Source organism: Orcinus orca, chromosome 20 (assembly GCF_937001465.1).
Source record: "Orcinus orca chromosome 20, mOrcOrc1.1, whole genome shotgun sequence".
Classification (NCBI taxonomy): Eukaryota; Metazoa; Chordata; class Mammalia; order Artiodactyla; family Delphinidae; genus Orcinus; species Orcinus orca.
Genome location: NC_064578.1, coordinates 5036589 through 5060552, shown reverse-complemented (window position 1 = coordinate 5060552; position 23964 = coordinate 5036589). Strand labels below are relative to the sequence as shown.

At 44.1% G+C, this 23964-nt stretch overlaps 1 protein-coding gene across 1 annotated transcript in view; it reads left to right on the top strand.

Moving 5' to 3' along the window:
• CDH13 (cadherin 13) overlaps window positions 1–23964 on the top strand; it is a 999893-nt gene that overhangs the window by 959054 nt on the left and 16875 nt on the right. Inside the window, exon 11 of the mRNA XM_004280100.4 lies at window positions 9351–9493. Coding sequence (XP_004280148.1) covers window positions 9351–9493 — 143 coding nt within the window. The remainder of the gene's footprint in view (window positions 1–9350; window positions 9494–23964) is intronic.

The window sequence follows — 23964 nt, the reverse complement described above, 5'->3', positions numbered from 1 at the left end:
GAGGTCTCTCCGTATGAAGCAAGAACCATGTGGCTTTCCCCACAGCCCAGCCTCCATAAGAAGCAGTGTCTGCAATCGCTCACCACCTGGACTGCAGTGGAGGGAGGAGGTCTGTCCGCTAAGCCAAGCACCCACCCATGAGTACCTCCTCCGTGGCAGCTGGCCAGGCTGTGCTCACCGACCTTCAAGGCATAAAGCCGGGCTCAGCCATCCATCTGTCCCACTGTGGTCTCTGCGGCAGCCTCACTCATCGACTTCTCGAAAGCGCCGATACCTCTGCCCAGCTTGGTCTGAGCTGAGCTCAAAGGCTCAGGGGTTGAGCAATGGCCATGGCCTGTCAGTTAATTACCCAATAAAAATAAACTCTGAGAACGAATGCAGGGGGTTTGACTAACTTTCCTGTGCTGGTCTTCTGACGTCCTGGTTTGCTCTCCCAATGAGCACGTTTCTTCAAGACAACCCACCATGGGAAACAGCACCTGGCCCAGACACCACCACGCCATCGCCTTTAGTGGACAGAAGCTGAACTTGACCTGCAAGCTGTACAGCCCTGGGCAGAGAGGCCCCCAACCTGGGCCACACGCTGCCGGGGGCTTTATCCATCCCAAACTCTGAAATGCCGAAACTAGTTTATTTTGCTTTTCAGCCTTCTAATAAGTGTTAGTAAAGTTGGGCAATCATGGACGAGGGATGGCCTCACAAGCCACAGGATGCTGAGCTACATGCCTGCAGGGTGAGGAAGAAATCCAACCTCTGTCCTGGAAATCAGAGAAAGAGAGGCTGTTTTGTCTCACGTGGGTCACCCCAGATCTCCCAAAGTGAGTGTCTAGGGAGCTCCGTCCCCATCCTCACTTGAGTGTTGGCCTTCTGGAAGACCTTTACACGCTGGAAACCCTGCCTCCAATCACCATCCAAGGGTCCTAGGCCCAGGCCCACCTTCCACCCTGGCCTGACTCTACCCCAGCAGATGGGCTTGCGGGACAGAGGCTGGCGCAGGGCCAGCAGGGCCCCCTCTGCTTCCTTGGGGGCATGACAGTGATCCCTGGGGGCGGGGCTGCAGGGCCCTGGGCGGGCTATGGGTGAACCTTGACTGCAACGCTTACATAATTAGACCTGAGGAATGTGGACCTTCCCTGTACCATGGGGACGTTAAGGATGGGTCCATGAGTGGCCACTGAGAACTGGACCCCATCGCACAGCCTAAATATGGCCTGGTGGGATAGGAAAGTGAAAGTCTCCTTTTAAGAAGCCTGATAAGACAGCAGAATCCCGTCATCGTATTAGAAACACACAAAAAACAGAAGGGGCTTGTTTGAGGGCAAAGTGGAGGCTGACGTCGAGAGCGGTGCCTTTAGTTTTCGCTATTTATAAATGTTGAGATTTTCCAGGAAGAGATGGCCGCTTCTCTAGAGTTAGGCTCAGCACGAGTTGTTTTCTTCCTGAGGATGTTTTTTGTCCTCAGCGGTCCTAGGTGGAGGCGTGTGGGCCTGGAGTAATTTCCTAGGGCAAGTCTCAGTGTGGGGTCAGCACCCCCAAAGTCCTGCCTCCACAGCCTTCATCCAGCTCAAGTCCTCCAGTTCGCGATCCTTCAAGAGCAGGGACCACCAGCAGCCCTTATCTAGAGAAGATGGGGAGAGAAAAGGACCACCGAAGACACACTGATTTAAAGTGGGGACCAAAATCCAACTCAAAACCAAAAAAAGATTTGCCTGAGACCTTATTTTGGAACAATAAATGATGAAAATCAATTTGTTTCTTAGTTTGTTTTAACCCCAGCCATAAGCTGTTCTCGGAGTGAACATGTGTGAACCAAGGATTGTTTTGCTTTGACATAGTTTTTCCAACAACACACATGACAGCACACGCTACAGTTCACGCTCTGCTTGGCATGTTTACGAAGAGGTGTCCTTCCAAGCCATGCCAGCGGTTCGTCCCCTTGCCAGAGGGCGTCACCTAATCCTGGGCAAACCACTTGTTTTTATGATGTTAATTTAAATTTCATTGGCTCTGTGTTTTTGTAAATTGGTTTTGGTTTTACGGTTGCACAAGAATTACGTCCATATGTAAGTATTTAAGTCACATCATAATAAAATTATCAGCCCACGTAGAGCTCTATGATAATTTTTTAAAGGACCTCATGTTAAGTTTTTGAGTTACTTTGGTCTCATCAATTAACCCTACTATAATCTTTTAAATTTTTATTAAGCACCTGTCTGCTAAGAAATGTATGCTTTTTCTGTCCTTACACATTTGCCAGCAGCCGTGCAAGTAACTCTCACTCAAATTTTTAGCCTCTTTACCCAGAACATGAATTTGCAAATAAATGCTGCAAAACACTCTTTTTTGAGGCCCTGATAAACGCAATCTCCTTTCTCTTCTTCTGTCTGGTGACTAGTTTCTCTCTGCTGCTTCCTCATTGTCTGGGGTTTACTTAGTCCAGCATTGCTTTGAGCCTCTTCCTGGAACCCCTCGTCTTCAGTGAGATGAACATTGTGCTCTGTGCTGGTTGGCATGTATTTGGATGGTTCTAGTCTCTGAGAGGCTGACTCGTAAGTGTGCCGACCAGGGTTAAGCGGGAAGGGATGTTAGAGACCATGACAGACGTGGCCAGAAGTTCATTCATGACACGGTCAATGGAATATTCAGACGATGAACCATCCTTGCTGGCTTGCTCTTGTTTGCCTTCTTGGACCCAGGAACACAGTGAAAGGCAGACGACTGTTCATGGAATCAGCTAATAAGTGAACAAACGGGTGAATATCCTCACACGGAGGAAAGCTTACATTTTACCAAGTTGTACCGAATTCCAGGTCATCCCGTTCCCTTCCAAGTGCAGTTTCTAGTGCTTGGGAAAAGCCTCCCAGCATGGATATACAGGTGTGGGAAATATAACCCTGACCCTGACAATGCACAGAGGAGGAGCCAGGCCTGATCATTAATAGCAAAATTAATAATAATGGGGGCTTCCCTGGTGGCGCAGTGGTTGAGAGTCCGCCTGCCGATGCAGGGGACACTGGTTCGTGCCCCAGTCCGGGAAGATCCCATGTGCCGCGGAGCGGCTGGGCCCGTGAGCCATGGCCGCTGAGCCTGCGCGTCCGGAGCCTGTGCTCCGCAACGGGAGAGGCCCGCGTACCACAAAAAAAAAAAAAAAAAAGTAATGATAATGATCATTAATCATGAAAAAAATTTGTAGTTGCATTTTTTAAGCATCTGTTTAATATTTTCACCAACACTGAAGATATCAACTGACATTCTTGTCTAGAGTTGACAAATGTGTTCTTGGATTTCAGAAATCTGAAGTCTCAGCCTGTTACTGAAAAGAGCCACATACGTAGTTACTGTATCAGGGTCCCACTTTCCCAAATTTTCTGACATTGTTAAATTTGTGACTTTACGCATTGAATCTGTCTTGCTAGATTTCTCCGTATTTCTTTGTGATCATTTTGGCCTGAGCCAATAATGAGGGCACCCTACAAGACATTTATAATCAGGGCTGTGGGGACTTTGCTTCCTTTTTTAATAACTGCTTCATTCACGTAGGTTTCGAAGGCAGGGTGGGAGACTTCATAAATCATCTTTGGAAATAAGTTTGCAGAATGGGGATGAAGCTCAGACTAGAAAGAGCCCGGTCCCAAAGCCATGTCACAGAAGGTCCTATCAGCACCTTTGTAAGGACACTGGCAGCAAATTATAACAAAGGATTAATGGCCTCAAACAAGAGAGCAGGCGTGACCTTTGCTGGGAGAGGTGAGCAGCAGACCTGCCTTGCCTGGAACAGGTGGTGAGCCGGTATTTGGAGATGACAAGCATGATCCTGGCAAGTAGCTGGTGCCCGGGAAATGTCAGTTCCCCTCTGCTTGGCAGGGAGGGCTCCATGCACACAGGGAAGGCTCCGTGCACACAGGGCTCACGCACGGAGGAGCAGGTCGGGGGTCGACAGTGTCTTCTGCAGGCTCAGAAGATTCACAGTAATCTTGAGCAAGGTCAGTATCCCGCTGGCTGGGGCCCCGCCCCTTTCTCTCCCACTAGTGAGAGCAGGTGGTGACTAAGAATGACTATCTTTTAGAACAAATGATTCTCAGACCTCAGTTACCAGTGATATCTCCACCATAACTGAGTAGTTTGTCCCAGTGGTTTAGTCTCTAATTTGACTTAGGAGTTGTCAATATGAACCTTCCAACAAAAGAACAGTTTAAGACAATATTATTTGAGACTTTCTAGGGATGAAGATATTAAATTCACACACATGTGCTGTATTACATTAAACCTTTCTCAAGGGTGTATGAAATTTTATAAACAGAAATAGGATTTTAAAAGAGTATTATATCAGCTTAAGAGTTTGGGTATTTTTTTTTTTTAGGAAATGTTACTCTTGTGTAGATTCGAATGCCATGTTCCTGAGTTAACCCCCTAAATAAAACCCATCCACAGGACACAGTCCTAGGGTTTCCTTTCCGAGTTTAATCATTGTGGGTTGAGTGGTAGATCTCAAGCTTTAGTAAACCAGAACCACCTGGGGAACTTGGTAAAAGCAGAAAGGCCCCATCATACTCAGCAACCTGGTAACCCTGATACACGCCAGATGTGGAGAGCTAATGGCATAGAAAAATTACCAACCCTCACAGTCTATTCTCAAGGCAAACAAAAATGCAGACTACGTTCAGGAGACAGAGAATCTGTATTGGAACCACAGCTCTGCCACTTAAAAGCTACTGGCCCTGTCTGAGCCTTTGTTTCCTCATCTGTAGAATGGGGTAATAGTATCTACCTTCCAGGCTGATGGGACGATGATACGTAATAATGTACACACATCGTGTGGCACCTCCTCGGTGATCAATGAATGTGTGTTTCCAGTTCTAGATACAACAGAAAGCAAATACTGAAAAATAGAAAAACATGATGTGTTATGTGAGGGAAACTGCCTTGGCCGCAGTCATCACCAGTGTAATTAAATAACTAATGTAAATTACTAATTAACATCCTCTCTGCCTGCCAGAGTGTAAGTTCCAACAAAACAGGAAATCCACTGCTGCCCCACCCAGCACCATACTCGGCACCTGGCACACGAGACACCCAGCAAATAGTTATTCAAAATGAGAGAGTGAACAGCATGGTCACTTTAAAAACATGCATGTGTTCATGTGTGTATCTGTACATAGTCTGGCCTCTAGACCAAATTTTAGTAATGCTTATTTCTGGAGGTAGATGAGGGTGCTTTTAATTTTCTTCTTTTTGCTTATCTATGTTGCCTGAGTTTTCTGCGATAAACACAAAAGACCTAATCTGCGTGTCATTGGGTATACGTGAGAGGGTGGAAGCCAGCCATCACCTCACCTACAGAACATGTTCCCTCATGATTTCTGGTGTCCTCAAGGGTTTGGATATGTGGTCTCTAGAATTAACATGGTTTTAGGAGAACCAGGAATTAAATGATTTCTAAAAAGAAGTAGAATTTCTTTTGCCTTTTTTTTTTTTTTTTTTTTAATGCGGTACGCGGGCCTCTCACCGCCGTGGCCCCACCTGTTGCGGTAGCACAGGCTCCGGACGCGCAAGCCCAGCGGCCATGGCTCACGGGCCCAGCCGCTCCGCAGCACGCGGGATCCTCCCAGACCGGGGCACGAACCAGCATTCCCTGCATCGGCAGGCGGACTCTCAACCACTGCGCCACCAGGGAAGCCCAGAAGTAGAATTTCTTTTGATCCATCAGTCTCCTTGTTCTGATCATGGAACATGCAGAGAAGAGCCTGAAACTGCTGTCCCCAGAAAGGCCTGCTGGCAAGGTTGGCCCTTGGCTGATGCCTGGAAGGTTGGATTTCTGGAGGGTTCCCAGCACCCTACCTGGGAGGAGGGCTCACTGTGCCTGAACTCAGGCTTTGTGCCAAAAAATATGGTTTGTGCTGGACTCCTGCTTTCCTTCTGAAAGTCAGCCATTTTGCTCCCTGCCTAGTAGCCTCTTTGAGAGGTCTGTCCATGGGGCACCTCGGGACAAAATTCCTTTAGAATTCTGGGTCACCCAGGATCTGGGTCAGTCAAAGCATGTTGAAGAAGCCTTGTTCATTCATTCATTCATTCATCCAACAACTGAGTAGCTACTCAGTGTGTGCCAGGCACTCTTCTAGGTACCAGAGACACAGTCAAATGAGGTAGATGAAAGGCAGGTGGAGAGTTAGGCAAAGCCTTGGAGACATGGTCAGGAGTTTGGATTTTATTCTGTGCCCAGAGGGAAGTTACTGGAGGATTCTGAGCAGGAACTTACATCATATGAGATATACACTGAAAATGGTCAATTTTCAGTTGGCTGCTCTTTGAAGAATTGACTGTAGCAAGTAGAATGGAAGCAAGAACCAGGTGCACTGGGGTGGTCCAAGCAAAAGATAATCCCTAGTGATCTCACCTCCTACTTCCTGTGGCAGAGCAGAGATAATGGACTCACACCAAACGTGCCTTTGTCCACTGAAGGGTGGAAAGTGAGCTCCTTAGGTGTGGTTGTGCATTGCTTGTTGTCACGGTAGGGATCTGGGCAGCTCCTCCTGTCCACGTCTGCTGGTTGTGGCATCTCTCCGTCCCTGAGAAGCCCTTCCTGTTAGCAAGACTGCTTCCTTGGCTCTGGTTCCCCAGGAGCGGGAGAGAACGCTGTCCCCCAGATTTCTGCAGACGCTGTGATGGCCTGTGCTGTGTAACTGAGCTGGGATTCCGGAATCCACTGGCCCCTCAGTCTCTTGTGTATGTTTCGTCAGGAGATTTGAAATATGCCCTTTCCTTTGTACTCAGAGCCATAGCTACATGAGCTATTTCAAAACATTGTATTTCCTTCTGCTGGGAGTTCTTTCTAGTTCTGTTTTTAGATCAAATGGTTGATTTGAATCACCCAAGCAGATATTTCATCTAACACAGGGGGTCTATTGGGCTGGAATTAAGTGAGGAGCTGATTATACGCCTGCTGTTTCCTTTCTTCCCTGTGGTTTTACAGGGTTGTTTGCTTCCTTCAGTAGGAATAGAAAATCACTCTGTATTTCCCCTTTCTTCTTTTCGTTTTCCAGGCTCTCATAATCTTTCCCATCCTTACTGACTCCGCTTTGAGAATGAGCTGCGCTTAGGCTCGTATGTTGGTCTAAAAATACCAACCCTCCCTATAATCCATGCCATCACACGGGATATTTCCCCCCATGAGAGCTGGGCCCCTGGCTTGGAAGTCCTTCCAGGTCAATACCAGGCCCGGGCCTCTGGCCTGGGAGCTTCCTTCCCTGCTCTGCCAGGGCCCTGCGGACAGTAAACCCACTTCCCAGGAGGGAAGCAGGCCCGGACCGTGGTGAGGTGCCCCCCTCCCCGCCTCCCCACTGCTCTGATCTACTAATCAGCCTGCCCTGTGTCTTTCGACGCTGACACCTGGAAGAGGTCGCGCCTTGGCAAGCACGCGAGCAGCTCCTGTGAAGCTACGTACAGACTGAAATGAGTCTTGTTTTTAATTCGATTTTTCTTCCCCTGTAACAAGCAGAGTTCACATTACAGATAAATTGCCTGGAAATGCCAATTTAATAAGGCATATGCATTTTTCAGGCCCAGAAGCACAGAAAATATCTTGCACGCCAGTATTTTTGCACCAAAGGTTTATTAAAAAGACACCTTTGAAAATGCAGAAACTTATAGAGTGCCTGGCCAGTCGGTCCAAAGGGCTGATTTGACACAAGGGCTCATAGGCCAGGAGGTTGGAAGGGCAGGTCGGTTGATAGGTGTTGAGCTGTTTTCCCCTTTTGGGTAAAAAGCTCCAGGGTTGGGGAGGATCACACCTACTTCCAGGGGCTTCCATGCAGCTCTTAGTTTGGAGGGCGTGGGCATGGTGAAACCCAGCACTGGGCACTTGGGAATTCTCAGTAAATGGAATGACCCCGTCCTCGTCTCTCCGTGGCTGTGGTTCTGAGGAGACGCAGGAAGATGGGCATCAAGGAGATCTGCGGCACGGGCAGACCTCCCTAAGGTCTCCGATTGGAAGAGGCACCAAACAAAATACATCAACTAATAGAGGGAAACAAAGGGCCCAGCAAAAATGCGATTAAATAGGACAAGGATGGAGACCTGATTATTATTTTTATTATTTTATTTTTTTTAAGGGCAGTTATTTCCTTCTGCCTCATTTATTTATTTATTTACTTATTTATTTATTGTTGCTGTGTTGCGTCTTCGTTTCTGTACGAGGGCTTTCTCTAGTTGTGGCAAGCGGGGGCCACTCTCCATCGCGGTGCGCAGGCCTCTCACTATCGCGGCCTCTCTTGTTGCGGAGCACAGGCTCCAGACGCGCAGGCTCAGTAGCTGTGGCTCACGAGCCTAGTTGCTCCGCAGCATGTGGGATCCTCCCAGACCAGGGCTCCAACCCGGGTCCCCTGCATCAGCAGGCAGATTCTCAACCACTGCGCCACCAGGGAAGCCCCCTGACCTGATTTTTGTTTTGGTTTGGTTTTTATTGTTTTTTTGCGGTACGCGGGCCTCTCACTGTTGTGGCCTCTCCCGTTGCAGAGCACAGGCTCCGGACGCGCAGGCTCAGCGGCCATGGCTCACGGGCCCAGCCGCTCCGCGGCATGTGGGATCTTCCCAGACTGGGGCACGAACCCGTGTCCCCTGCATCGGCAGGTGGACTCTCAAAAACATTCACTCAGCAACTATCTATTGAGTGTTGTATATGTGCTAAGTAATGTTCTAGGAGCTGCGGTCATGACAGTGAACAGATATCCTTGCTCTTGTGGAACTTACATTTTTAGTGATATCTCTGTTCCATATGTTAATTCATATTCTTCTCTTTTCCTGACGTGTCTGTCCTCTCATTCTCTGACAATATCCCCGCATTCCTTCTGTCTTAGTTCAGATACTGCATCCTCTGTGAGGACCCCGGGGTTGCCCTCCATCAGAGATAATTACTTCTTCCTCCAGGTGTCCATGTGCCTTGCCTGTACCTTCATGACAGTGCTTCTCCTGCCTAGTCTGCATACCAGATACATCCAAGATGTAAAAGCAGAAAAAAAAAAAAAAAAAAAAAGCTGGACTTGGACTCAGGAGACAGGCTATGAACTCTGCCTCTATGAGAGCTGGGCAGATAAGAGCTCCTTCCTCCCAGGCTTGTCATGAGGAATAAAGGAGGTGCATGTACAAAATATTTAAAACAGAAAAGGCCCAGAGTTAATTAATGGTCGGTCATTACTTTCTGAATGAACAACTGTGCTATAATGATGTTTGTGGATTTGTATTAAGAATTATCTGGCAGCTACCCTGGGAGCTTGTGCCCAGTACTCCTTGGACATTTCTTGAACCTATTTTGAATGTAATCTGACGTCGTTTGGGGATTTTTTTTTTTCTTTCAGGTATTCTGTTTACAAGGACCCAGCAGGCTGGCTGAATATCAACCCCATCAACGGGACTGTTGACACCACTGCTGTGCTGGACCGCGAGTCCCCATTCGTCCATAACAGCGTGTACACTGCCCTCTTCCTGGCAATCGACAGTGGTGAGTAATTTTTTAAATGCCAATAAGTGAATACTTTTCAGTTTTAAATATATTTTTACATTTCTTCTGATATACCTAAAGGTGTGCTTGGGAAGAATTAAATGTGGGCAGGGGGCAGGGAAAGCAAATGTGTAAACACACGTGAGTCAGTAAAATCCCAAGTCCTGGAATTCCTGGGTCTTTGTCTAGTTAAGGGTCAGAGCAGTGAGCTCTCTGTGCTCCGTCTCAAGTAGGCGCCAAGGCTAGGAAGCCACATTGATGTCCTTCATCTTGGTGTCATGTTGTCATCTACAAGGAGGGTTTTTTTTACCTAATGCAAGTTGAAAGGAAGTCCCAGAGGACATCACCGACCCTGACAATTGAATTGTTCCCTCAGCTTTTTTCCTTTTATGATATGCACCATGGAAAGACATCAGGTCCCCTCAGCTGGTAGCTTCATAAGCGCGGAACAATTGCTGTTCGTTCAAAAGCTAATAATGCAGTATCCACAACTCAGACTCTGTTCCAGACACTGGGGATACAGTCATGAACAAACAAAAATCACTGTCCTCGTGCAGCTGACACAGTCATGGAGAATGGAAGGAAATTGAGTAAAATACATACTATTCAGAAAAAAAGAAAGTATACTATTTATGTATGAAACAGGGAAAAGATAGCAAATGAAAGGATGCTACAGTTTGAACCAGACAGCCGTGAGAGGCTCACTGAGGAAGTGACATTGAGCAAAATCATGAAGAAAGTGGGGATGGGGCCCCTGAAGCAATCTAAGGGAAGAGCAAGGAGGCTGGGGGCTGGAGCAGAGAGGGCAGTGGTACATGAAGGGGATGGGGATGCAGATCATGTAGGGTCACGTGGGCCTCTGTACAACCCTTGGCTTCTACTTTATGTTGAAATGGGTTACCATAGCCAAGTTCTGAGTACAGTTCAAAGTGCCATGATCATTCTGCTCTGTTGAGATCAGACATAGGAGACAAGGACAGAAGTAGGGACACCTCTTAGGAGACTGAGGGCAACCTGGGAAAGATGGTGGCTTGGACCGGTAACAGAGTAGGGGATGAGAAGAGATCAGATTCTGGAGATCCTCTATATATTTCGGACACAGAGCTAACAGGATTTGCCATTGGCTGAGATGGGCGGAGTCAGAGTCGGTTTCTGGGTATGTTAAGCTAAGATGTCTACTGTGTCAATCACACAAGAAGTTTTGCTCTCCCTGTAATTCCTAAAAGTCAGCTGTTCATAGCTGAAGATTTGGTTTTGAGTCCTATATATATATCAAAATGAATATTTTTATAGGGTTCTTTATATGTGCCTTCATTACCCAATAACGGGTGAACTAAGAATTCTCAGAGGCTGGGTACTTACACAAAACCAAGTAGGAGAGCACGTGTGTAAGAAGTGAGTGATCAGTGTGGCACCCAGTAGGCACAGCGGGTTTCACAGTAAAGTCAACCTTGGAGTCTGGCCTTGAAAGACAGGATTTGGATAAATGGCAGGGTCAGGAGGGCGGGGTGCCTGAGGGCATAGAGCAGAGGAGTCAAAATTAAAAGGGAGTGTGGCATGGGAGGTAAGAAAAGGAAAGAGAAGGGTTACATCCACTGTGAGTACATATGTAGAAACCTATTTGGATGTATACCGGAAAGTCATATCTTCAAGACATCTCAAAATCTGGGCAAGTCATCTGACAGAGCAGGCACCCAAAGGATCCCGTAAGTTCTTGAGGAGGAAACTGACATGATGAAATAACACATGGACATTCATCAACAGAGAGCTGGACCAGACACTGTGCTTGGTCCTGGAGACTCAAAGATGAATAATAATAATAACTGTGTCCTTGTGCTCAGTGAGCTAACGAGTTACTTGGCGAGTTAGGCTAGCAAACAGAAGGTGGCAATACACCGTCACAACTGTCCTACTGGAACTAAGCCCAGAGGAGCCCCTCATCCAGCCTCAGAGGTGGTCACGGGGAGCTTCTTGGTTGAGGGCATCTCTAAACCGAGTGATGAAGGATAGGTTGAGAAAAGGGAAGGCATTCTACTAGAAGCCTGAAAGAAGGTGGTTATGTGAGACACGTAAACATTGGTCGGCATTACTGGAGGCTCCATATTTACAGAGATAGGGTTACTAGGTCTTGTGTGGAGTGCCCAGCTCTTATCACAGTGCCTGACTTAGAGCAGGCACTCATGTATATGTGGAATAGATCATAAAATAGATCATGAAACGCTCCATATGCTATGCGAAGGAGTTTGATTTGGTTATCAAACTCCTCGAGAGTAAACGCTGTACTTTAGAAAGACAACCCCCGTGGCGGTGTAGAAAATCAATCAGATCATGATGTGACCTGAGGCAAGGAGGCATGAGAAAGCTGTGTAGAAATCAAGGTAAGAGAAGCAGTGGGAGTCGTTTGGGTGGAGTGAGTCTGGAGCTGGGAAACATTGTAAGACATAGCAGGTATCTGAGTTGAAGGGGTCAAGGTATGCCTGTTGGCAACAGAAACAAACTAGAAAGGATGAATCTAGAAAACATTTGGATGGAAAAAACAAGGCTTTGGAAACAACCCATACTCAATATGAAAGAGAGAATGGCAATACGAAAATTTCTAGTGAGAAATCTAGTCCATTAATAGAAATGGAACTGGTTTCAAAGGCTTGTTCCCATGTTGTACTTATGGGGTGGATGTTGAGATGATCCCATGAGACACTGCAACGTGGGCCTGAAATAGAGGCCAGGAGGTTTTATTCAGGGAGTCACAATGCAAGAGATTGTCGCCATCAGAACAGATAAGTTTTGTGGAAGGAATAGGTCTAGACAGGAGTGCTAAGGGCATCAACAGTGGAGGACAAAAAGCCAAGAATTTTAAAATGCTTTTCAAACAAAAAGTATCAATTATAGATCAGCTAAAGTAATGATTTCAGAGTTCTCTACTACGTAAAAGTATCTGTACTTGTAGAGAAAATTCTCAGCTAAGAACACCATGAAGGAAGTTTGAAACGCAGCAAATAGTTTAGTTACCATTGCCTTATAAAATATTTTATGCAATTATTCACCCAAAAAACTAGAAATGAAATACACTTTAATTTTTGCCGGAAACAGGAGTCTTCTCTCCAGGTGTGACAGGGCAAGCTGCTTATAGATTCTGAGGCTCAGTTTCTATAATACTTCTACATAATGAGGAAGATAATTTCTACTTACGAGGTTGTAGTGAGAAAATGAAGTGCTGTGCCCTCTACACTCTCCATCAAAAGCAATATTAAATGTTCAGTAAATGTCAGTCCCACCCCAATGGGGTTATAGACAGGAAAGAATACAGCCGAGAATGGTCCTCAAGAAATAATGCAGTTTGAAATCTATTTCTTATCTAACTCTGTTAATACTAATATCAGACAAGGAAATCCAAATCTGATGTCACAGATGTTTCCAAAGGATAGAAATGTCCCTGAAGATGGAATGATAAATAAAAAACAAGTTGGCATTACTATATAGAACCATCATTAGAGATGATAATCTTGAATAAGGCCCAAAAGACTTAGCGCAAAGAGAATAAATTTTCAAAGACCTCATAAATCAGAGTAACTTTTGTTTATAGGCTCGTTTTTGTCACTCACTGAAAACTTATCTCTAGATATTATGGTTAACCAGGAAAAACCAACAGTAAGTGCTGTTAGATCAAAGTTAATAGTACTAACTGATGGCTCAATGTTATACAAAGTAAGCATTTGAGTTTATTAATTTTATAGAAATTCAATGTATTTGATGGAATGAAAGAATAAGGAATTATTGTCATACAACACGAGGGAAACTAAAGCAAAATAAATTGATTTTCTCCAAACAAGGAGTCAACTCAGGAATTTATGCCAAAACATGTCAATAAAATATATGGCCATGGGAACTTTATTGTAGGTTGTAGTAGACCAATGTCCCCACTGCAAAAACTAGAAAAATCTGGATACATTACAAAAGTCTTAATTGTAAAGGCATCAGAGAGCTGCAGAAGCAATGAAGCCTAACTCAACTAAAAACTAAAATAGGAAAGAAGAAAGAACCATTCTAAAAAGAGTGTAGGGCCACCAGCCATTTTTTTCTCTCTGGGGCTGTTTTAGATTCTGGGTGAGGATCAGGCCTGACCCAGGCAGGGCCCAGGATGGAAAGAAAGAAATGAGAAACACTTGTAACGGTCATGTGGCTGGTGTGACAGAGGGCTCTTAAGCACATGGTTATAGATAAATGCCTTTTAAAGGGCAGAATAATATCTCCTGGGGTCTCACTGAAACAAAGACCTAACAAAGCAAGCAAACTTACCTTAAACACACAACCATTCTCTCTTTAAGACATTTGCCAGATTTTGAAGGTATGAGGGATTGGAGGATGGGATGGCTGATGCTGTAGACTGAATGTTTGTGTCTCCCCCAAAATTCACATGTTGAAATCTAATCCCCAGTGTGCTGGTATTTGGAGGTAGGGCCTTTGGGAGGTCCATGGGGATGGAAGCCTTCATGAACGGGATTAATTCCCTTATAGAAGAGATCCCAGAGACTTCCTTCACCACGTGAGGACACAGCACAAAGACTATATTGAAAACTACAAAACACTACTAAGAGTTTTTAATCCTGTGTAAATAGAGACCTATACCATATCCATGGATTAGGAGATTCAATGCTATTAAAATGTCAGTTCTCTCCAAATGGACCTAAAGGATTCAATGCAATACCAAGCAATATCCCAGGTTTTTGTTTTGAGAAGAAGGGGAAGAAACAGATTATAAAATTCATATGGAAATACAAGGGGCTAAAAATAGCCAAGGAAATCTTGAAGAATAAGTTGGAAGACTGACACTACCACATATCCAGACCTATTAGAAAACTATAATAATTCAGGGACTTCCCTGGTGCTGCAGTGGTTAAGAATCCACCTGCCAGTGCAGGGGACACGGGTTCAAGCGCTGGTCCGGGAAGATCCCGCATGCTGCGGAGCAACTAAGGCCATGCGCCACAACTACTGAAGTCCACACGCCTAGAACCCATGCTCCGCAACAAGAGAAGCCACTGCAATGAGAAGCCTACGCACCGCAACAAAGAGCAGCCCCCGGTTGCCGCAACTAGAGAAAGCCCACATGCAACAACAGAGACCCAACACAGCCAAAAATATTGAATAAATAAACAATTTTTTAAAAAAAAGAAAACTATAATAATTCAAACTGTGTGGTGTTTGCTCAAAGATAGAAAAACTGACCAATGAAATAGAATAGGGAGTTCAGAAACAGATCCACACATATACAGTCCCTGATTATGACAAGGACAACATGGTAGTGCAGATGAGAAAGCATGGTCTTTTCAATAAATAGTGCTGGGTTTCACACATATGGAAAGAATTATCCTGACCCCTCTCTTATACCATATATAATAACCAATTCTAAATATGTTACAGGTCAAAATATGGAAGGTAAAATAATACATCTTTTAGAGAAAAACATATTAGAACATATTGATGTCCTTGGCGTAGGCAAAGTTTTTTTAAACAGGACACAAAAGTACTAACGACAAAAGGGAAAAAATGATATATTATATTAAAATTAAGAACTTCAGTTCATCAGATTATACCATCAAGAATGTAAAAAGGTAACCCACAAAGTAGGAGGTATTTATATTATAAAGGAATCCTACAATCTATATGCAAAAGGCACCACTCAAAGAGGAATGGGTAAGGGACTTGAACAGGTATTCACAACAGAGGATATACAAATGCCAATAAACATATGAAGAGATGCTCAACTTCATTCATCAAGGAAATAAAAATTAAACTATCCAAATACAAACTAAAATATAAATTGATCAAGGAAATGCAATGAAATTCAATATTCAGCACACCTTCAAAATGACTGAAGTGAGAAGATGGAAGATGCCAAGTGTCGGCAAGGATATGAAATCATTAGAACTCTCATATCCAGCTGCGAGAAGTGTAAACTGGTACAACCACTCTGGAAACTGCAAGTATCAACTAAGGGTGAACATATGCATCCCCTATGATCCAGGAATTACGTGCCTAGCTGTACATCCAACGGAAATGTGTGTATCTGTTCACCAGAACCCCTATGCCAGAATGTAAATAACAGCACTATTCATGATAGCTCAAAACTGGAAACTGTCCAAATGCCCAACAGAAGTAGAATAAATAAATGGTGGAACATTCACACAGTTGGGTCTGTACAGCGCTGAGAATGAATGATGTGCAGCTATTCACAGCAACATGAATGAATCTTGCAAACGTAACATTGAGCAAAAGGAAGGCTGAAGCAGAAGATCGCACATGGAATGATTCCATTTATATGAAGGTCAAACGGGCGAAACTAATCCATGCTTCCAGATTATGTTGTGGAAGGGCTCTTTTTTTAATTGAAGTATAGTTGATACACAATGTTGTAAATAACTATATATATAGCTATAAAAGAATATATATATTCTTTTTCAGATTCTTTTCCCTTATAGGTCATTTCAAAATATTAAGTGTAGTTCCCTGTGTTATATAGTAAGTCCTTGTTGTTTATGTATTTCATATATGATAGTGTCTATCTGTTAATCCCAAACTCCTCATTTATCCCTCCCCTTGCTTTCCCCTTTCGTAACCATAAGTTTGTTTTCGATATCTGTAAGCCTCTTTCTGTTTTGTAAATAAGTTCATTTGTATCATTTTTTAAAATTAGATTCTACATATGAATGATATCATATGATGTTTGTCTTTCTCTGTCTGACTTCACTTAGTATGGTAATCTCTAGGTCCATCCATGTTGCTGCAAATGGCATTATTTCATTCCTTTTTATGGCTGAGTAATACTCCTTTGTAAATATGTACCACATCTTCCTTATCCATTCATCTGTTGATGGACGTTTAGGTTGCTTCCATGTCCTGGCCACTGTAAATAGTGCTGCAATGAACATTGGGGTGCCATGTGTCTTTTCAGATTATGGTTTTCTCAGATATATGCCTACAGTAGCTCTATTTTTAGCGTTTTAAGGAACTGTGGAGGAGTTTCTTGATCTTGTATATACTGGGCTAACTACATGGGTGTGTTCAGATTGTGAAGTTTCTTCGAGCTGTGTATTTGTGGAAACATGAAAGTTTCTATATTTCAGTACAACTTAAGAAAAAATATATATATAGCTACACAGAGAGCATGTCCCTGGTCCACTGCGCCTTCCCCAGGAGGCTGTGACCATTCATGTGCTCTCTAAGTATCTGTTACCCTAAAGCTAGACTCTCAGCATCTTGTCATTCTAAGGAAGGACAATCCCCAGCTGCTGGGGGTGGGCGGGTGGCAAAACTGCCAGCAGGGGTGAATGACAGGATGTCTGCAGAGAGAACAAGGTGAAGCATGCGCTCTGCAGTCCCTGCAACACTTGGCAAAAAGCGAAGTGACCCCATCATAGCTGCTACACACGGCTCTACTCATTCAGTTCAGAACAGTGGTGAGGCAGCACAGAAAGAGAATATACTTTCTAGGTATCTCTTAGAGACTAGAAACTGTGATAGTCAGATACAGGGCTGGAAATCTGTTCTGAGTTAATAGAAATTAAAAATTCTTTGGACCTGTTTGCTTGTGGGGGGCCCCAAAGCAAGTCTATATAGATTCCAGAATCGCGCTTCACAGTAATATTGATAATGCCCGGGTTATGGATGATTCGGGGAGGGAAAGACACTAATCACTCCCTACAGATAGAGGCTAGGTTGTAACCCACAGCACACTCAAGGATGTACAAGGCACTTTTCGTAAACTGTTATCGGTTTTAATGAGCTATAAATTACCTAACAACATTGTTTTATTATAAGGGAAATGCTTTTGTTTTGCTAAAGCAGAAATGGCTGTGGTTGAATGATTGGCACAGTAAAGCCTTTCATCCTACAGATCGATATGGTGTGACCTTCCGTGTTGGCGAGCAGTTTACCTTTAGAAACGAATATCATCACTTACCTTATGTGGTCCAGATTAGTGCCTTCAGAGTACAGGAACTCCTTCATTAAAGACTTAAACGAACACAGAATTTCTGGCATGTGTTAAGAAAGGGGAAAGAAAGAAAAATGATTGTTAAGGAAAATACCAAGATGGAGAGACGACATTCAGGAATGCAGTCAGGTGGCATCCCTTTGGGGATGTGCTGACAGGGGGGCAAAGCAGCAGCAATTAGCACCGGGCAAATCCCAGTGTGATTATCGTTGCTGCTCAGGTAATCGCCAGAAAGGTCAAGTGTTAGCCTCACTGTCTTATGTGGGCCGAAAACTGCCACAAGCACTTTCTTGTAAGATTTCTGGAATCCCACTGGAGATGGCCATGGGCAGGAAGGCATAGCTGGCTGGTGCTTCTTGGCTTACTGCCTTCTGCTCAGGATTCTATCAGGCTGGTCTTCCTACCTCCCTCTCACCTGTAACCTCATCTTTCACTCCTCCTCCTGTTCTGAAATTGTGTAGGGTTCAGCGTTCCATGATTGCTATTGAATGGCTCTTATGCCCTCAGAGAAGTTCTAAATTGTGACTCCAAATGCCAAAGACACATACTTTGCTTCAGGAAGTTCAAGTGCCCTTGCTCCCAGCACCCAGGCTATGCAGCGAGTTTAAAGAAAAAAGAAAAAAATTATCCCTCTTAGTTCTTACTAAGGCTTGGTGCGTACGAAATAGTTCGAACCAGGAAACGCGTGCTGTCTCTAGCATCCATATGCAGGCTTTATGCGGTTGTCAAGCGTCACGTCCCCATCTATTTTCACTGAAAAGAATGAGGGAATGATAGCATAAAAACAAGCCCAGCCATCGCTCAATTCAGCAGCATGTTTTTATAACTTAGCAACTTGTGTAAAGTATGTCTGAGTCTGTCGGTGAAAAATGTGCTGTGGGTTACCAAGAAGACCCAGATAGAGAACCAAGCATAATAGCTGTAAAATTAAAATGGAATAGACTAAGATAATGATTTTTCATAAGCTGTCTCAGGTCCTAACCTGTCTTTTCCCTCAGTCTCCTATATAATAGACGTTCTGATAACGCAAAGTGATTCTAAATTGAAATATTGTGCAAAATACTTTTAAATTGATTAAAAGAGAAAAAAAGTTATTCAGCCCCATAGTGAAATGACCACTAAACCACAGGATAACAACGGCCCCCAAACTGGGGATGACAGGGATCTGAACTTCAGAAAGATGCCTCTTTGTGTAGATCAACCAAGACTGCTTAGGGGATGTAGTCAAATTACTTAGATTAATTCTACTTAAAAGATGCTAGTTTGGATAAAATCAAGCCATTAGTTATGATGGCAACCCAATTAAGCCAGTTTAACACCCCTTATCTCAGCTGTTATAGTAATGGAGGAAGAAAAATAAATTGAAGGCCCAGTGATCATTCCTTGTTATTTCAAGTACCAGTAAAATATCAGTCACGCTGAGAATACTAGCTACAACTTTGTCACTGACAAAATGGCCCGATAAAAGAGCTCTTGAGATCTGGTAGTAGGAAGGCTGTGATCAGAGCCATCTGTAGGCAGCAAGTACCCTCCACAGAGAGACTGGGGCCTGGTGCTCTGCTAACCCTCAGAATGGGCCAGCTCCCCAACTTCACTGTGCCACCATCAGTATGAGACTTAGGCCCTCTCAGCCTGTTTCCCCACCTGCAGAGTGAGGATAACGCCACCTGCCCTGCTGAGTTGTTACAAGGATGGGAAATCAGGAATGCAAAATTCCTGGTGCTTTGTAAGGACTTTAATATTGTAAAACTTAAATATTTAAGTCAACCCACTTGAGCTGAGTTATGGACTGATTTTTCTAAACTTATCATTGCAGAATCAACAGTGTCTGAAGCAAACTATGACATGCCATCTGACGACCACCCTTGTGGTGGTCTGAGCATTTTTCTAGAGCAGGGACGGGCTGCAGAGCCCTCCACTCGGAGTAGGGCTCTAAATCAGAGAATTAACCAGAAAATGCTGCCCTCGACATGGGTATCAATTCATGGAGCTTCTGTCTGAGTGGGGAGACTTAAGCCACCCTTCATCTCCCTGACAGCAGGACATTTCCATGCTGACCAGCCAAATCAACCATCTTAAACATGATGTTTTCAAACGTTATTGGGGAGAAAAGCTGACTCGGGCATTAAAATACCGTCTGCAATGCCCATCTACGCCAGCTCAGTTCATCCTGCCGAGGGGTCTCTTAGCTTGTACTCCTTGGTATTCCCTCTTCCCCAGCTTGGGTAATCGCATCACCACCTGCACGGTCCCCAAGCTGGAACCCCATCCCCACTGAGGCTCCTGCCCCATCGCTCCCAGCCCAGCTCTCACTGTCTATCCAGCCCCCTGAATCCAGCCTCTGCTCTTGCACCCTGGCTGCCCTCACCTCATCCCCCATCGTCAGTCCGCGTTACTGCACTGGCCGCCCAGCTGGTCCTCCTGTGCCCTCTCTCCTCACTCAAGCCCTCTCCTTTCCCTGCCTCCAGCATCCCCTGCTCTTATCAAAGCCAGCATCCTGCTTAAAAGTCTACGAAAACTTATTCCCACAAAATAGCCACACGATTCCCTCTGTCTAGAACAACCTTCTCCAGCTCCACAAAGTATTCTCGCTTCTAAGCCACATCTTCATGGAGCCTTTGGAACTGTCCCCAGACAGTTAATTATTCCATGTCGCAAGCTCCCGTGACATTTTATCCTCACGTCTCTTCCCACACTTAAAGCGCTATCTTCAAAAAAAAAAAAAAAAAAAAATGTGCTATCCTGCATCTGTTTACATATCTGTTCCTGCCACACTGCTAACATTTCAAGAACAGGCACCCTGTATGGTTGATTTTTGTGCATATCCAGTAAGACACAGGACAGAGCCCCAATAAATAATTATTGGCTGAATGAATAAAATAAAACTGTCATGTTTAAACATGGCCTTCAAATCAACTTTGGCCTTTTCTTTAAAGTCCGTAAAATGGAAACAAAAAAAGCCAAAAGGTGGAATTTTTTTTTTAAACAGTTCAGGTTTCAGATTATTTCTCCTCCAAAAGAATTTTTGAGTCTGAATTATGTGAATAATTGCCTCAGCTCTACATCGAGTATCACCCGTGGAAACCTGGCATAGTTTGCAAATCTATTTTCTACCAGGTTTTTGGTTGGTTTACTATTAAATGTTTTCAAAATATAAAATGAGATTGGTAAGATCTCTATTAACAAAGCAATAAAAATGCTTATGAATTAAAATGCGACGAGATTCTTGGCTTACCGGGTACATGCCAAAAAAAAATTAAAAATCTGTAAAATACTGATCCTGCAAACCATAGTAAATAGAACACAGGGATGAACTAAGCAATACGAAGGGGGACCATACAGAGAAGAATCCTGGTTCACTCCCATTTCTGAGCAAAGGTAAAGATAGCTTAGAGCCCTGTTCACATGAAATAAGAAGTGTGACATTTATTTGCTCACAGCTGCTTAGCTAAGGTTCAACAGATGCCCAGAAATGCGGAAGGAACTTGGGGGGAGTAGCTTGCCCCACCCAAGCATTCTGCCCTGACAGACAAGCCTCAGAATCTAGCAGGGGTGCCCAGCCTTCAGTCAGGGGCCACATCTGAACTGTGGTTCCTCATGAATTGGCCCATCCTCCTGATTTCCCTCCCAGAGTTTAGGCCTCAGGCTTTCCTGAGGCACCCAGCTGAGGTCTCCCTCCTTGTTCCTGGTGTGGACTCCCTACTCTGAGCCCCAGTTCCACAGACCCCATCCTATACACACCCTTGTTTCTGCCCTAGGTGGGGGAAAGGAGGACACTTTCTCAGAATAGAAGGAAACGTATGGAAATACAAACACATATGATTACATGCATGGAAAGAGCAACACATCCTTAGCTTTTTCAAATCAACCTAAATTAATTCAAAACTCAACCAGGGGAGTGTAGGCTTTTTGAGCGTGAGCCACCCATTCTCCTTGTGTGGCAACTTATGACAAACAGTGCATTTTCCTTCACCACACACACTCACAAAAACCTACCAGGTAGGTAGGTACCAGGTACCTATTATAATAGGATGATGACAGAGAACAGTCCTGATGCTCAGAGCCCGTGGAGCTTAGAAATGAGCTTCCTGTCTTTCCCTCCTCTCACTTTCTCTTCCTGCATTTTATTCTTCAAGCAGGCAACCTCACTGTGCACACTATTCCCCATACAAAATTCACGATTCCCAAGGTAAGACACATGCTACACGCCTCTAGGCCCAGTGACTAGAAAAATTTACTACCTTCCTTTACTTCTCAGAGCTAGCTTCTGAAAGTTCTTGCTGAGATTCAACCTTCTCTGCATACGAAGCCAGCCCAGCCAAATGTGGAAAAACCAGGGACCCTATTCTTCTAAGGGGACTCTCTTGAGGAGATGCACTGGGGTCTTATCTTACTAGTCTAGGGACATTGTAGCATGTGAAAATCTGGTCCCTTGTATGCATATGTTCATAGCAGCATTATTCATAACAGACAAAAAGTAGAAACAACCCAAATGTCCGTTAGCTAGTGAATGGATAAACAAAATGTGGTCCATCAGCTGAATGGAATATTATCCAGGTATAAAAAGGAGTGAAGTACTGATTCTTGCTGTAACATGGATGAACCTCAAAGACATCACGCTAAGTGAAAAAGGCCGGACACAAGAGGCTATGTTGTATGATGCCATTTATAGAGATGTCCAGAAAACACACGTCTATAGAAAAAGAAAGTAGATTAGTGGTTGTCTAGTACTGGAAGTAGGTATGAAGAGTTAGTACAAATGGGCCCGAGGTTTCTTTTTGGGGTGATGGAAATGTTCTAAAATTAGATGGTGGTAGTAGTTGCAGAACTCTGTGAATTTACTAAATATCAATTTACTAAATATCAATATCAATTTACTAAATATCAATACAAATGTCAATTGTAAAAACAATTAGAGGAAAGAAAGGGGAATTGGAAAAAAATATTTTTAAATCCCTGTATAGCTTTTGAGTTTACATTTCTGTTTCTGATTATTATGGTAATCATGGTTATTATTAAAGGAGATTGAAAAGAGAAAAGTATTATTTTAATGTTAATTACCTGGAGAGATAATCATTATTTAGGCTTTGATATATTTCTTTCTAATCTTATTCCTAATCATATATATCTTTTAATTAGAATCACACTGGTTTTGTCTGTTATATCATGCACATCATATATGTGTGTGTGTGTGTGTGTATATATATATGTAAATATATATCTTCTGAATAATGGAACATATCAGAAAATTTCAGTGTTTTTTTGGCTAAGTGGAAATCCTGTTTGGTCAGGGTTCTGAATAAAATAACATTCCCATAATTTTTTAAAAAACAAAACAAACAAACAAAAAAAAACTGGCCCTGCTTCTCATTACATCCACCCACAGCATCAAAGCAGTGCCAGGAGACCCACGTGTGACATGTTTCCTTGGGTACAGGCCTTAGCTCCGCCCACCTTCCACAAAAAGCAATGTATTGTTGGTCGCTTAAGTAACGAAAGCACAGAGATTGTTTTTTACCCTTTCTAACAATACTTGATTTGATGCCAGCCACAAGCAGCAAAATACCTAAACTTTGAGCTCCACAGATGAGTCTGGCGCAGATGGTGGGCTGTGCTACAATCACCAGTCATTCCACTCCCTTGCTAGAGCTCCCAAAGTGTGCATGGCATGGGAACACTGTGTCTTACAGGCCACAGCCCTCAAACAGGTGACACACCACCAATGCTACAGAGCCTTGGACAAGTTACTTAATCCTTCTGAGCCCCAGTTTCCTCTTCTGAAAAAATGACGGAAAATTGGAAGGTAGAACCCCACGGGCTCAAAACAGCAACCTCTCTGGTTTGCTTGAACTTTTCTTACTCTGATTAACAGGAGGGGTTCAACTTCTCTCCATAAATGCTCACTTTCATTAGTTACATGATCCTCCTTCTCTTAGAAAACGCACAGCTCTGCCCCCAAATAAACCTAGAACACAGAGGTCCAAGCATCAAATGCTGAACCAACCAGACTGAGGGTTTGGCCGGGACAGCTGGCACTGAGCACAGGATACCAACTCGACCGTCTCATGAGGAAGTTACCACCACCACAGTGGAGAAGTACAAGTTAAATTGTCTTGGTTCAAAATCAAGCGGCAGGATCAATTTGTTCCTGTTTTGATCAATGTGTGAGGTATTACAAGCTGTCAGTGCCGAGTGGGAACGACGAATCCAGAAATGGGAGCAAGCAGTGGTCCAGAGCACAACTTCACGACGTCAGAGCATCTCTGTGGTCTTCAAGGCACAGTCCTCTTGATGGGACAGACTCACTCATTCAGATCCAGGAAAGAAAATGGTGACCGTTTCACCCATGTCAAGCCATTGTTTGGCAGCGTGAAAGCTTGCAACAAGATGAATGACCCACGAAGATTTGAAGGCTGTGGGGAGGAAGAGAGACTTGTCGTTTAACGGGGGCAGAGTTCCAGGTGGGGAAGATGAAAAA